Source organism: Mixophyes fleayi, chromosome 7, assembly GCF_038048845.1.
Source record: "Mixophyes fleayi isolate aMixFle1 chromosome 7, aMixFle1.hap1, whole genome shotgun sequence".
NCBI classification, from domain to species: domain Eukaryota; kingdom Metazoa; phylum Chordata; class Amphibia; order Anura; family Limnodynastidae; genus Mixophyes; species Mixophyes fleayi.
In genome coordinates, this window is record NC_134408.1 from 127856190 (window position 1) to 127872822 (window position 16633).

The window sequence follows — 16633 nt, forward strand, 5'->3', positions numbered from 1 at the left end:
TACATTTAATTTACAGTATTAAGCCATGACCTATTTTGTTAAATGATCTGACACCACTACAAACAGTGGTGTCTTAGAGGGTTGGAGTTCCCCTTAAAGACCCTTGGTATTGACAGCAGTAGAAAATATACTGACAGATTGGGACGAGAGCTAAGTGTCCCTTTTTTGTATATTTAATATTATTTAGCTCGCAATAGTCAGTATCTTAGAAGAAAAGCAAAAACAGATCAACTCACAAATAAATTGAATTTCACCCTCAGGCAACTGTTTTTAGCCAATGAGCTGTGTAATTATCAGAATGAACATATTATCAGTACTGTGAAAATTAACAGAAATCTTCACTGAACCAAAAGCACAGTATGAAGCACAGCAATTGCAATCTAATAAAAATAAACCATATCCCCCCTCCTCTCCCATGACAAGTAAACAAACTAATATATTTTTGGTGTCATTCTACTGATTTGGAAGAGTTACATCCCAATACATGGTCTATCATGTATTTTCTTAGAAATGCAGCAGCAAAATGTTGTTTATCTCTGAAACGACTATTTATATAACTCACATACTCATTTATACTTATATTATTATATACTTATATTTAAATTGGTGCCAATGGTGATTCTGCTCTTCCAGCTGTCAGAGGCAAAGAATGAAATTGTGCCTTCCATATAACCCATCGTCATTTTTGATACGTTGTATAATAATACTAATGTCTAGTAATATGCCCAGCAATAGTAGTGCCCAGTAATAGTCCCATTCCTAGTAATGGGCAGCACGTGGCTTAGTGGTTAGCACTTCTGCCTCACAATGTTGGGGTCATGAGTTCAATTCCCAACCATGGCCTTATCTGTGTGGAGTTTGTATGTTCTCCCTGTGTTTGCGTTGGTTTCCTCTGGGTGCTCCGGTTTCCTCCCACATTCTAAAAACATAGTAGTAGGTTAATTGGCTGCTATCAAAAATTGACCCTAGTGTGTGTGCATGTCTGTGTGTGTATATTAGGGAATTTAGACTGTAAGCCCCAATGGGGCAGAGACTGATGTGAGTGAGTTCTTTGTACAGCGCTGCGGAATCAGTGACGCTATATAAATAGATGATGATGATGATGATGCCTGGTAATATACACTGCAATAGTAATATGCAGAGCAGTGCTAATGGCCAGTATTTCTATTTTTAAGTTATGTTAAGCTGTTTACCGGCCACGTTGTCAGTCTCTATGCTGGCAATGGTAACTGCAGATTCTTAGGTTCCCTGGGATTCTGATTTCCAGCCAAGCTGTACCTGAGTGGAACGGTGGTGAGGATGTTGCTGGAGAACGAATGCTTCGGGTCTGCTGGATCTTTCGAGGAATTATCTCCCAGCCAAGATGTGGCAGCGATCCTCTTCTACTTGACGGTCCTGGCCACTTGGCAAAAAGCTCTCTACCGCACAGACCAGCGAGCAGCTCCTGATGGAGTAGAGGTTCTCTGCAGCAAGAGGGGCAGACAGGATGCATCTTAATCGAAAGGAACTAGCGCAGGAATCATGATGGAGGTGGTGAGAGACAAAAGTCTACACCTGGCTAACCAGAAATCCTGGGACACAAGGAATGTCTTCCCTGCAGGCCTTTTTAGGGAATCCAAATGTCTCACTCTGGCAATCCCACTCTGCAGGGTTATCCACAGGTCAGCGATGCTGGGATTGGCTGAGAGGTGTTAGATGGAGATGGGCAGGGGTTAGGATTCTCTCCATGTGTGCTTCTCCCACGCTGTGCTGGTGCCTCTATGTCTGCAAGACTCCAGCGAAGAGCAATTGGGGTCAAAACTAGTAAGTGAGATTCATAATTCCAGGATATAAAGAATAACTCCTTTGTTTAACCCCTTCCAAGCATTTGTTACATTTAAGGGGCTGGAGGAACTGTTAACTTTCTGTGTGTTTGAAGAGAGGGGGATGGATGCCAGGAAGTGTCCAAGGCACCATTGTGCAATCCAAAGCCAAAACCCCATGCGGTATTATATAACCCACCTGGTTTCATTAAGAAATGGTAACAAGTAGCAGCATAGCAGTCCACAATTATATACTCCAGTTTGAATGTGCAGGGTGACCGATGGGCAAGATCAGGTCTAGCAGACCCATTGTGTCACAGTCTCATTTACTAATATTTGTAATTCAGTGCAAAATTTGCACTGAGCCATAACAAACACTAGACTTGCACTAGACTAGACTAACTTACATTTTGGTTCAGTGCAAATTTTACACCTTAATACAATGTTAATAATCAAATTCTAAAGGTTCAGCAAAGGCACATTTGGGGCTGCAGTCATTGCTTTGAGGAATGGTGCACAGTCCTTTTCTCTTTGTAAAAGGACTTTGTTTTGTCCACCGTTCTTTCAGTGAGATATAGTGTGTGCTTTTCAGTTGCACTTTTATGGAAATGAGCATTTCTAGGCGTATTTTGAGCAATGTAATAAAAACTTTGAGATAACAATGACATAAAGAGTCCCAATGTCCTTTCACCCTCATAATTAATGTAAGACATAACCTAGGCAAATCCTAACAGTATTGTAAAAGAATAATGTGAACATGGTTGTAAAGTGGTAGCAGGTTGGACTTTTATCTGATGTCTTCACTGTTTCCACCATGTGCATTTTCCGGTGGGCGAACAAAACAAGGTGGAGAGTGATTTGATTGGCAGATCCGAGGCCTGTAAAGTTGCCATGTACGTTGAAATGTGCTTGGCGGACAAATAGGTACATTTATTGCAGTGGTGCAAACAATTGACCCTTGTCTGTCTGTGTGTGTGTCCGTGTCTGTGTGTGTTAGGAAATTTAGACTGTAAGCTCCAATGGGGCAGGGACTGATGTGAGTGAGTTCTCTGTACAGCGCTGCAGAATCAGTGGTGCTATATAAATAAATGGTTGAATCACTCTGTATGTCTCTACACTGGCTGCCTGTCTTCTACCGAATCCAATATAAAATACTTTTACTAACCTACAAGGCCATCAACAAAGCTGCACCAACATACATCTCCTCTCTTGTCTCAAAATATCTCCCAACTCGGCAACTCCGTTCTGCAAAAGATCTGCGTCTCTCATCCACCCTCATTACATCCTCCCATTCCCGGTTACAGGACTTTTTTCGGGCTGCACCCACTCTATGGAACTCTCTCCCTCGCACAATAAGACTCTCCTCTGGTCTACAAAATTTCAAGCGTTCTCTGAAAACCTACCTGTTCAGACAAGCTTATAATATTCCTCAACCACCCTCTTAACCTCACTACCTTTAGCCTGTTACACAATTTCACAGAAGACAACTACCCCCGGACCAACATTGTTGTGTGACAGGATCATTTAGCTTATGAGTCACCTTACCTTTGCAGTCTGGCTGGGCCAAGATGCAAAATGTATACTTAACCTCATGTGTCAATCTCCCATTGTCCCATAGATTGTAAGCTTGCGAGCAGGGCCTTCTCACCTCTTTGTCTGTTTTACCCAGTTTGTTTATTAGTTTATTACGTTTGTCCCCAATTGTAAAGTGCTACGGAATATGTTGGCGCTATATAAATAAATGATGATGATGATGAATGGTGATGATGATGATCCTGATAAGAGTGTACACTACCTTTTTACTATGTATTTATTTTAGCACAGAGATTTTTTTTTGCCTGCTTTATGGCACAGTCCAGCTGAGATTTTTGTTTTGCATATGCACAGCTTTTTCTATAGGAATCACTGTGGACTATAATCAGCAATTCATGTTTTGAGCAGATGCACAGGGATTTCACATACCTCCCAACTGTCCCAAATAAGATGGGCCTGTTGTATTGAAAGGGGAGTCCCCTCTTTCAAATGATGTGGCCCCTTACTACTTAAAAGTGTCTGCTCTCCCGCCTCCTATAATTTAGACACTCAGTTGCACAATCTTTTCAACAAGGTAAGCCCCCTCTTTCAAATGATGTGAACCCTTATAAGTTGTTGCCTTGTGATCATGTGTGATCACCAGACAATAACACCCTGCACTTACGAAGCTTTTCAGTCATGGGGGATGTAATACACAGATTTCGTCATCCTGCCTCAAATAAACTCAGTGGTCCGGTCATTGGATGCTGTAGCTTGTCGAGTTTTCAGAATGGTATTCCTTGTTGGCTACCTATATTATTTCTACACATTTTAATCATTTCATTCAAGACCGTGCAAACTAGAAAAACAAAATCCACTATTATTTTTCAGTGCAGACTTTATTATGAACACATGTGTAGAATCCTGCTATTTTGGAAAGTTAGATTGACGCTAAAGCAAGAACCACAAATTATTTCTTGGGAGTGTTTATAAAAAAAATACACACATTTGCTTTTATTTCGCTTTCTTGCAATCATAATTAAAAAACACTTTTTTTGTCATTTTGGGTAGATTTTCTTTGCCGTGTCTGGAGGTATAAGTAAACTAATGGTATTTTCTGAAAGTCTTCTGGAAATAAAAAAGCAAGGTATAATTTGTGTGGGTGCTGAATAAGCAATTTACTGATATTGGTGTTGGGATGGGATGGGACCAGCCGAGAAAGTGCCAAAATAGTCTCTGCTCAAGGATGAGAAAAGTCTCAGTGGAGAAGGGGTTAAGAATTGGATAATGCTAAAATGAAGGATTTCTGCATAGTTAAAAATTTGTGCAAGATCCCACAATATCAGATATTCCTTGTAGTTCATTTTCATATCCTGCGTGCATAGCAAAATGTTATTGTTGGGATTTAGTTGCACAACTAAAGCACAAAAGCAGCTGCTTGATATCACAATAGGAGAGAAAGGGGCCTTTTGTTCTACTGCATTATTTTTTTTGCTTTGTTAATGATCCATAAGAATAATACTGAGGTTTACACAATTTAAGACATTTGCAAAAACTAGTGTACAGGGAGAAGGTCCTGTAAACTGTAGAAAACAATTACACATTTAATTTTCTAAACAGTGCTAGAAAAATGACAAAGACAACCTTAATAGTTGCTGTGGATAACACCATCTTTTCCCCTGTGCACGAGTTTCCATACATGTCCACCAATATTATTTTTGGGATACATCAGTGCAAAATATTCTACATACTTGGGCTATACAATATACCTGTGTGTAGAAGAACCTTTCATCATCACCATCATCATTTGTTTATATAGCACCACAAATTCCGCAGCGCTGTACAGAGAACTCACTCACATCAGTCCCTGCCCCATTGGAGCTTACAGTCTAACCTAACACACAGAGAGAGAGAGAGACTTGGGTCAATTTAATAGCAGCCAATTAACCTACTAGTATGTTTTTGGAGTGTGGGAGGAAACCGGAGCACCCGGAGGAAACCCACACAAACACGGGGAGAACATACAAACTCCACACAGATAAGACCATGGTCCGGAATTGAACTCATGGCCTCGGTGCTGTGAGGCAGAAGTGCTAACCACTACGCCACCGTGCTTTTTATGAAGCTATAGGTTAGGGAGAGTCTGGCGTTTCTATTTGTGTTTTAAGCACAGAATAATAACGTAAATTAAAAAGTGCCTACATCACATGTTTACATTTTAATGAGACTTCTAATAAAAATAATACTGAAGGCAAAAAACATCGGTGACTTTGAAAAAGTTTCATAGCAAAATATAGATTTTTAAAGCCGGCTCCATCTAGAAGTCATTTCTCGTCTAGACAGATCTAAAATGGGATAGTTGACGTTATCTTGGCAAAGCAGGTTACTTTATGGCAACGTGCCCTACCTCAATGAGTTTGGTGACTTGACGTTGGTTATAATGTAAATCTCTTTTTCATTGTCTTTTAAGTACGGTTACAGAAGCCTGTTTCATATTGTTAATATATTAGTTTTACAGTCAGGCTGTGTTGATGCTTTATCAAGGTTTCAGGTTAGTGGCAAAATTAAGGGCAATCTGGATCATTTATGTTTTAGAGAGAAATTGACTTTCTGACACTAAATCACGGAGTCAAACAGTAAATCACTGGCGGCGGGAACAGAAATCTCATCAAAGTGGCCTTGGGGAGAAAGAGTATGTTACAGTGCTACTGAGCACAGGAATTATTTCAAAACTACTTTAATTCTACAGAGTGGCTTAATATATTTATGCTGTATATACTATTATTTTCTATCATTTTTCTAACTAGCAACAAATACCTGTTAAATGGGTAAACTAAAGGGGGAGCGATGGTAAGTCTGTTTACTTCATAAAGGTGTACCCAATTAAGCAAGGCTCTTGCTGAGATGGGTAGGTATGTAATGGGGTGTGTGGGTAGTGTATCATAGTAGAAAAGATATCTTAGTGTATCTACTTGGCATTATGTTATAGCACCTGCCACCTGTTTCCATCATTGCCTCACTGAGCCTGGCTGTATATACCTGCACAGTAGTTTCTGGGTGAAGCTCAAATGTAATAAACAGGTAACAAAGCAGACTCTAGGGGAGCCCTATCTGGTTCCAAGTTTAATAGGGACAGCTATACCTGGCAGCAAAACTAATGTGCAGAGCTACATTTGGTGCCAAGGCTAACTTAGAGATCCATTTCTGGTACAAAAACTAATGTTGACAGCCATATCTGGTGGCGAGACTAATGTGCAGATCCATATCTAGTTCTAAGACTGATGTGCAGATCTATATCTGGTGGTGAAACTAATATGTAGAGACTGGTGCCAAAAGTAATGACCACCAGATTTGGCTGTGCACATTATTCTCTTCACCAGATATGACTGTGCACATTATTCTCTTCACCAGATATGACTGTGCACATTATTCTCTACACCAGATATGGCTCTGCACATTATTCTCTACACCAGATATGGCTCTGCACATTATTCTCTACACCAGATATGGCTCTGCACATTATTCTCTACACCAGATATGGCTGTGTACATTAGTCTCTACACCAGATATGGCTGTGTACATTAGTCTCTACACCAGATATGGTTCTGCACATTAGTCTCTACACCAGATATGGCTGTGCACATTAGTCTCTACACCAGATATGGCTGTGTACATTAGTCTCTACACCAGATATGGCTCTGCACATTATTCTCTACACCAGATATGGCTCTGCACATTAGTCTCTACACCAGATATGGCTCTGCACATTATTCTCTACACCAGATATGGCTCTGCACATTTTTCTCTACACCAGATATGGTTCTGCACATTAGTCTCTACACCAGATATGTATGTGCACATTAGTCTCTACACCAGATATGGTTCTGCACATTAGTCCCTACATGAGATTTGGCTGTGCACATTAGTCTCTACACCAGATATGGCTGTGTACATTAGTCTCTACACCAGATATGGTTCTGCACATTAGTCCCTACATGAGATTTGGCTCTGCACATTAGTCTCTACACCAGATATGGCTGTGCACATTAGTCTCTACACCAGATATGGTTCTGCACATTAGTCCCTACATGAGATTTGGCTCTGCACATTAGTCTCTACACCAGATATGGCTGTGTACATTATTCTCTACACCAGATATGGCTCTGCACATTATTCTCTACACAAGATATGGCTGTGCACATTAGTCCCTACACAAGATATGGCTGTGCACATTAGTCCATACATGAGATTTGGCTGTGCACATTAGTCTCTACACCAGATATGCCTCTGAATATTAGTCTCTACACCAGATATGGCTGTGCACATTAGTCTCTACACCAGATATGCCTCTGAATATTAGTCTCTACACCAGATATGGTTCTGCACATTAGTCCCTACATGAGATTTGGCTGTGCACATTAGTCTCTACACCAGATATGGCTGTGCACATTAGTCTCTACACCAGATATGGCTGTGCACATTAGTACACCAGATATGGCTCTGCACATGAGTACACCAGATATGGCTCTGCACATTAGTCCCTACATGAGATTTGGCTGTGCACATTAGTCTCTACACCAGATATGGCTCTGCACATGAGTACACCAGATATGGCTCTGCACATGAGTACACCAGATATGACTCTGCACATTAGTTTTGGCATTAGATAGCTCTCATATTAGTTTTGACATCATCTTTTTCTGCAAAGGAAGGAAGCCCTTAAATTTGCAGTGTCACCACCCCTTCCTCTGACACGGACCCACTGGGGGAATGAAATATCAGGGACCTATGAACTAATGTGTGCACTGAAGTGGTATGACCAGCTACTAGTAAGGGTGTGGTCAGCCCATGGTATAAAGTTTATTTTTTTCTTTTGGTTCTTCACATTTATACCGATGCTGCTGTACCTCCTCAGTGCTCTTCCACTTGAAGCACTTCTTTGAAATACCCCACTGCTGACCTCAATTGAGGCCGATACCGGGGTCATCATGGAAGTGGAGTGGAAGTAGCAGCACAGCGCTGGGGAGCTACAATGGTGACAAATGTAATTCAAGTTATATATGTTTTATATTTTACCCCAAAAAAGCTATTAGTTAATTCTAAAAAGTAAAAACAATATATTTATAATAATGATAATATATACAAATTCTGTACATGCGCTTACCTAGATGAAAGTAATGTCATCTCTCTTCTGACGTTTCCAGTGCAGCTATATAAGCAGTACATGGAGGCCAGCTTAGAGTCTGGTAGGAGAGAATGGTGGCAGCAATTGAACTGTTAGTATTGTCACATATCTACCTTAGTCTTAGGGGTATATTTACTAAACTGCGGGTTTAAAAAAGGGGAAATGTTGCCTATAGCAAACAATCAGATTCTAGCTGTCATTTATTTAGTACATTCTACAAAATGACAGCTAGAATCTGATTGGTTGTTATAGGCAACATCTCCACTTTTTCAAACCCGCAGTTTAGTAAATAAACACCTTAGGGCTAGATTTACTAAGCTGCGGGTTTGAAAAAGTGGGGATGTTGCCTATAGCAACCAATCAGATTGTAGCTTTCATTTAGTTAGTGCCTTCTACAAAATGATAGCTAGAATCTGATTGGTTGCTATAGGCAACATCCCCACTTTTTCAAACCCGCAGCTTAGTAAATCTAGCCCTTAGGCTCTTTCACAGCATTAAGCAAATACTAGGGAAATGGCAAGAAATTATCGCATTATGATATGAGTAATTACACGCAAACATTGGCAAGAACATTTAGTTTGTTTTAGTTTCCTTGTTGTGTGAATGCTCCTTGTTGTATTATTCATCGTCTGCTGCTCGTTCTTCTAATGGGACTCTTTTTGCGTTTTCCAGTTGCACTTCGGCTGAGAAGCAGATTTCTAGGGGCCCTTCACCCAATGTGAAAGAGAGCTTCAAACTTACAAAAGTGCCTCACCGCTCTCTGTGATTCTGGTTTTACTAACACACTCCTGATCAGTGACCTTAAAAGATATTTTGTTTTATAGAAAACACACCATATTTTGTGGCACTTTATTTTATTATTTCATTTCAATAATATTTGTTATTATCTTAAGACACATTTATGTTTCACTCCCTGCTTCACCTAAACTAGGATATTGACTCTTCATCTCTACATAGTTTAGGGGGTATATTTACTAAATTGCAGGTTTGAAAAGGTGGAGATGTTGCCTATAGCAACCAATCAGATTCCAGTTATCATTGATTAGTACATTCTACAAAATGACAGTTAGAATCTGATTGGTTACTATAGGCAACATCTCCACCTTTTCAAAACCGCAGTTTAGTAAGTATACCCCTAGGTCTCTTCAAAGATGAATTAAGTCTCCTTTACAGCAATCTCTGCTGTTTTCTAATCTTCATCATACTCAGCAACTTCCTAAGGTGAGAACCTGTTCCCCCACACTCACAACTCATCGTGGGTACCGGATAATAAGACCTCTTGTTGTCTTCATCTGTTGCTTCATGAGCTCCCACACTCCACAAGGCTTTGCGGATGCCGAGGAGCCGCCTATCCTAATCCAGACCTGGTTACTCATGATTTTTCAGAACCAGCGCTACAATCAGTCCCTGAGTGCCTTCAGGTTGTTGCGCTCAACACTCATGACAACTCTCATATGTGATCGCCTCCTCCTTCCTGCCATCTGCACCCTATTGTTTTAACTACTACACTGGACGTGTCCAATGTCTCATTTTTCTGTTTGAAGAACTATTTAATTTCTCAAAGAAGAATCCATCTGGCCACATTGGAGCATTTTGTCACCCTACACACCTCCGTGGCATCAAACAGCATCATCCCCTAGACTTAATGACTTTAAATCTCAACCACCAATTGTTTCCAGCTCGTTTACGCTGCGGGATTGCACTTTTGCGGTTTGTAAATGAACCTCATTGTATCTAGAAATTACTTAACTGCCTCTATCCAAAGCCATTACCTTCCTGGTGAATAATAATTTCAAAGTATTTTAAACTACTACACAGTACCAATAGTCCTTAAAATGAAGTCAGAAATGTTAGAAACCTTTATTTTCCCTAACTTATTAATACATTGGACACATTTTAAAATATTAAAGTAATAATACACTGTACATATAAATAGAGTATATTTAATGGTTATTGAGCAGCACCTTGGAACTATGTGTTTCTGTGTTTCAGAAAGTCTCTTCCCATCACACAAGAAAGTCAACTCTATTTTCTTTCTATTGAATACTGTAAATGGACACAGTAGAACAAATAAGTAAATAAGCTGTTATTTCAAATAGCATTTGGATACTCCTAACATAATATTTAGTTCTAGGTCCCACTGGCAACTCATTTCATCCTTGAAGATTCACAGATCTGTTTGTTGTTTTGTTGGGAGTGTTTTGTGTGCATGGTTTCTTGCACTTTTCATGCCTCTGTTTTGTCAGCTCAGATTTATTCCCTGAGGCTGAATTTTCTATGCTTGAGTCCATTGGCTTCAGATTAATGTCAAGCATATTCCTGCGAAGACCAATGAGCATTTTGATTCACTTTCACACAAAGAAAAGTCAAAGCACAGTAAGAGGAAAGTTCAGTATAAAGCGAGTCGATTTTCTTATTTAAACGTAAAATAAATCCCTAGAACTAAAATGAAGTTTTGACACACAGAGTAACCTTTTTTTTCCTTTGTGATTGTTACTTTCTGAGAATATAACTTTGGCTATTTTTAAAAAATTGTATCTAAGCATTGCTATGACACTTGAAAGCATATATACTGCTATGTATGTGCAAATGCTATAGGAAATACGATGCACACAATAGGTTATGACCATTGACAGCATTTCAGATATAAGTACAGGTTTGTAGTAGAGGTCGTGTTACCCTTCCTTGCCACGTGTTGGTTGTCAGAGCAGCTCGGTTTAGTCAATAAATGATGTAATCGTTGTGTACTGCCACATTTTTGTCATAGTCTGTCCCACATTCTGATTGTATGACTTGGTTCAATAGATAAACTGACCACTATAGAGAAAAGCCCACAGCACACTGCTATAACCAGTAAAGGAGCTGCCGTTTCTACTTGTACATAAAAATTCAGTAGTCTCAGTTGCACACATTTGCAAATGTATGGAAAGCCACCTGCCACTCCACGGAGCTTCTGCTAATAATGTGGTCCTAACTCTAAACAGTGAGAGTCCCTATATTGGGCCGTACATATATGTGTTTTTAAATTGAGCGCTCACTTACAAAGAGGTACCCCAAAAGCCTCCAAATGACCATACAGCACCAGCACCCCCCATCAGCTACTGACACCAACATGCCTCTCAGACAAACAATACAGAAGTGGAAGTTGCTCAATCAATTTATAGGTTCATAGCAGGTGCCTGAAAGGAACAAATACAGAGAAAATCCCCCAGCTCACAGCTATAACCAGCAAAGGAGCTGCCATTTCTACTTGTACATACAAATGCAAAAGTCTCAGTTGCACACATTTGCAAATGTATGGAAAGCCAGCCGCCACTCCACGGCTCTTCTGCTAATAGGGTGGTCCTAACTCTAAACAGTGAGAGTCCCTATATTGGGCCATACATACACAACAAACTGACCACTATGTCTGCAGCAAACATCAATGTCATAATTTATATCACACTGTTTCATAAAGTGGACATAGCAAAGCAAAGCATTTTTTTTATCATAGTGTTTACCCAGCAAGCATGTACAGTGCAGAGCCATTCATAGTAAGAGAGATCATCTTGGCAGAGTCTAGTGCTGAGTATCCAAATTACCTTAGTTATCTGCATACCTGGATAAGCCACTCAGGTCACTTAGTACTTACAATGCAAGAGGTCCAAGCTAGTACGTCCATGAAGGATAGTGGTATCCATACCCAATAACAGGCTATTCTTACAGGGCGAGACAGTACTCACTCTATAACCTGTTTAGAACAATGGTAAAACTGCTGAACTTCAACTCAGAGAGGACCACACGCCTCTTCATCGGATGACACTGATGTAATTCATCTTCTATGGCAACACAGTGAAGCCTTTGTCTGGATGAACTTGAAAGGGTTGAAACCACTGAATGCATGCTTCACCCACTGGGGCTCAACACTAAGTGGCATATTTAATTAGCCGCGATGTTCCTGCAACATCGCAGCTGTGCATGTTTTCTGGTACTGCAGTTACCTGAACATTGCGGGTACTCCGTGGCTAATTAAATATGTCCCTGAGAATCCAGAAAGGAAAGGGTGGGTCAGCAGGATTTACGCTACGTACGCACTTTGCACAAAGTCTGAATTTTAGATATGTTAACTTAAGGGCATATAAACAGCTGTGGGGAAAAAAATTGTACCAAATGAGACGGTACATATTTGCATTTTTTTTTTTCTCTGGATTTGCATTTTTATGTTTGTTTAGCTTGCTTTGCATTATTTTGAAGTTCTGGTTCCATTTCAGTACATCTGTTATGTGTCAATGCCATTGTAAGCCTACATTCATCTCAATGGGAGTGCATTGTGAACAATGAGAGGCAGCTAAGACATATGCATTTCCACATGATCCAAGACTTGGAACTATCCCCTGCATCTATATTAAACAACAAAGCAGCCCTTACACCCAAATTATCCAAACCTCTTTCCAAAGAAGACAATTTAGGGGTATATTTTCTAAACTGCGGGTGTGAAAAAGTGGAGATGTTGCCTATGTAAACTAATCAGGTTCTAGCTGTCATTTATTTAGAACATTCTGCAAAGTGACAGCTAGAATCTGATTGGTTGCTATAGGCAACATCTCCACTTTTTCACACCCACCGTTTAGTAAATATACCTCCTTGTGCCTTCCATAACTTTGTGCCAGCAAAATACCCTCAGTTACCGTTCTCAGTTCCTGTCATTAAATCATTGATAAACAGCTTTAAAGTTTGGAAGCCTAGAACAGAGCCCTGTGATCCTACTCTAACGCCTTAAGGCCCTATAGTTTATTTTCCATTATTAATAATGCTGTACCCTATTATTACACCAATTTTCAATCCAAGAAGTAGTACTTTCCAGGCTTATATTCTGTTATCCTTCAGTAACATTCTACATTCACTTACCTTACGCCTTAAGGGCCTGAGTCATTAAGGAAAGTAAGGCAAAAAAGGGAGTAAATGTTCTCTGGGACAAACCATGTTACAATGCAAGTGGTGCAAATGAGTTTATTATTTTGCACATAAGTTATATACTGGCTGTTTTTTTCATCTAGCACACAAATACTTGATGGCTTCATTTACACTGAAAATTAAAGTTTATCTGCCCTACCCAAACTATAAATCTGTCCCCACATTTTACATTCACCTTCCCCTCCAATACAGCGTGGTTTTGCCCAGGTGCAAAGTTGCTCCTTTTTTATGCTTTCCTCTCCTTAATGACTCAGGCTCTTAGAGAGCTGATACAGAGCTTTACTTTCTACTGTGAGTAATATTCTATAAATGTGGAGGAATCAGAAAGTGGGGCTAAATTATCCTTAAATGGTGATAAATCCACTCTATATTCTATTCAAAGTTGATCTAGGACATACCCTACCCCATAAATCTGTCCCCACATTTTAAATTTTCCTCCCCCTCCAATGTAACATGGTTTTCTCCAGGTGCAAAGTTACTCCTTTTTATGCTTTGCTCTCCTTGATGTCTCAGGCCCTATGTGTTATTTTCTGTAATTGTGTCCTGTAGTTTTCTTGTTGAAAATACCTCAGACAATCCCCCTTACCATACCTCCAAATATTCCCAAATGGAAAATCTAGTCTGCCCAGCTACAGCCCTATGTCGTCTGTATCTCACCCATATCACAGTGCCACTTCCATTTTCTCACAGGATAATCAGTACTGTCTTGCCAGTAACAAGGCATTTGGGGGTATACCCTCTCCCACGGCATAGTTCAGCAGTACACAAGAGACAAAGACCGGTGGAAGTTATTACTGCGAACACGAGTATTCCGACAACACTTACAGCTCCAGTAAAATTCTGAATGCTGCAATTCCGAGCATTGCCCCCTTAATGGCATAAATGTAACAGTCGCGATTGAAAGTGACGTGAATCTCACTGCCGCTATGTTCTAATGCAGGAATTCTTCTCAGTCAGTTTTTCAGCAAATCGGAATTGACTCCAGCTCGGAATTACAGCATTCAGAATTTTACTGTAGCTGCAAGTGTTGTCGGTATAATCGTGTTCGCAAGCTCGTACCCCACCCATATGGACTACCGCTACTGAAAATGCTATTTAAGGCAATGGTACAATATGGTGAGGGCAGAACTTTATTAAAGGTATACATGCTTTGTTATTTATACAATAATCACTATGGCAGCATCATATCCACAGTAATTCATTGGGTAAAAAAAATGTACTTGCTCCCTCGTAGAAATTAACTATGTCACGCTGACATATGATTATATTGTTGCTAAATAGTTAATCATATAATATAACATATAAACAGAAATATGAGAAATAACATTCTTTTGCTAAATAACGTCTATTCATCTGTTATGCTGAACAATCATTAGCTAAAGTAAAAAAATACTATTTATAGATATAATATACATTTTTAATCTTTAATTGAAATAAATACTTAATTTGATAATGTTCCCTTTAGTGAATATGCAGTGCTCGTCCTTTTTATGTCTCTTACAGCCTGTCGATGGAATAATTGCTCAGTGTTCCTGTTAGTCAGCAGAAATTGAATATATGAAGTATGATAAAAGGCTGTCAATAGACCTCAATAAGACTTAATATAGAATTCTCTCTGTTAGCCAACAGTAGTCAAACGTGAACCCTCCCCAGAGAGCAGGCTTCAATGGACTGCGTTTTATTACCTATCCTTCCACGACTTAAGAAGGTTGTGCTAAGGAATAACTGTAAATTATAAATAATAGCAGGGGGATAACTTGAAAATGGTGTCGGTATCTCTCTTCCTCACATACCATGGTAAAGCCTAATAAAACATTGGCAAAAGACCAGCAAAGTGTTCAGTGCTTGTATTATTTCATAGGCTGAAAATAATAGTTTGAAGCAGTCTACTGGATACCTGTAATGGGACATAAACCACTTTTATGGAATCCCATCATCATGTGACAGGTAGGAGAGAGATGCTTTTCTTACCTCGGCGAGCAATAAATTATCCCTTGTAAAATCTTAAACTGACATTCTGTATGTAAGTGATGATCGGTGATGTCAGCAAAAAAGTTAGCCAGGGTCCTTAATGCACAGCCATTACTGGATTGATGATGTCATCTTCACTAATTACCCAATGTACAATCCTAATTATGTACTTTTTACTGGTAGTGGTAGAAAAGTCCTATAAACTACCAGAGGCATACACTGTAATAATTCCATGCACTGGTTTTAATGCATTTCTTGATTAGTCATATACTTTAAGTGCTGCTCCAATAATTAGCATTGCCTGGGCGGACACACACACACGTATATAATATGTGTGTGTGCGTGTGTTCTTACACTTAAGAGAGATCTTAGGCTAAAACACTGGTTGATTTCATGTGAAAACACATCTTCTAACTAACGGACTATCTATCATCCACACTCATTATTTGCTCCCATTCTCTGGCTTGCTGGACTTTTCTCGGGCTGCACCAACTATATGGAATTCTCTCCCTCATATAAGACTTTCCTCTAGCTTCCAAACATCACTATCCATCCGTCTTCATAAATAACGGTTCAGCCATACCTCCCAACTGCCCCGCCATCCTGCGGATCTGTTCTATTGTCCTGATCCTGAACTGTGCAGGTACGTGGGGCACTGAAATGATATTGCTTGGTAATGGCAGGGTGTTGGGGGTCAAATTAGCACTTCGGAATCGCTGGATATGCACCTGGAGCAACGCAACAGGACATGTTCCACAGAAGTGAAGCAATGTGACCTATGCGCACACGAGTTGTAGTTCAGCCCACAAACAATGGGTTTTCTACAGAAGCGTCTCTGGAAGTACCTCTGGAAAGGTCGCGAAGGCACTCCGATACGATGAGAAATCAGCGATGCTGAGGTACCGTGGTACTGTAAAACATGAGCAGTTCAGAGGAACATCGCGGCTAATTGAATATGCCTCTTAAACATAACATTTAACCCCCGCCCCCACGTCCCCCAAGAGTCAAATGTTGTGACACTGTACAAGTTTTTTAAAAAACAGCTTACAACTTTAAAGGCATGATAATTGTTAAATATTGTCGTGGATTTGGTGGTTTGGTCTATTTTTGTACTGATTTTTTTTCCACGGAATGTTGAGAAGTACGTCAATGTTCAATTACAATATTTCAAATTTCAAATAAAAGAACTGAGTCCTAGCTCAGCGCAGAC

General features: G+C 39.9%; 1 protein-coding gene across 3 annotated transcripts in view; it reads left to right on the forward strand.

The window, feature by feature from the left end:
* The window catches only part of STK39 (serine/threonine kinase 39), a 271753-nt gene that overhangs the window by 162839 nt on the left and 92281 nt on the right, over window positions 1–16633 (forward strand). The window contains exon 15 of one of the 3 annotated variants that reach the window (XM_075180714.1): window positions 10634–10933. The exons of 1 other annotated variant lie outside the window; for it this stretch is intronic. In XM_075180714.1, the coding sequence (XP_075036815.1) occupies window positions 10634–10763 (130 nt within the window). In that variant the 3' untranslated portion in view covers window positions 10764–10933. Of the gene's footprint in view, window positions 1–10633; window positions 10934–15313; window positions 15462–16633 lie in introns of those variants that run through there. One more of the 3 variants, XM_075180715.1, reaches the window with a different exon arrangement.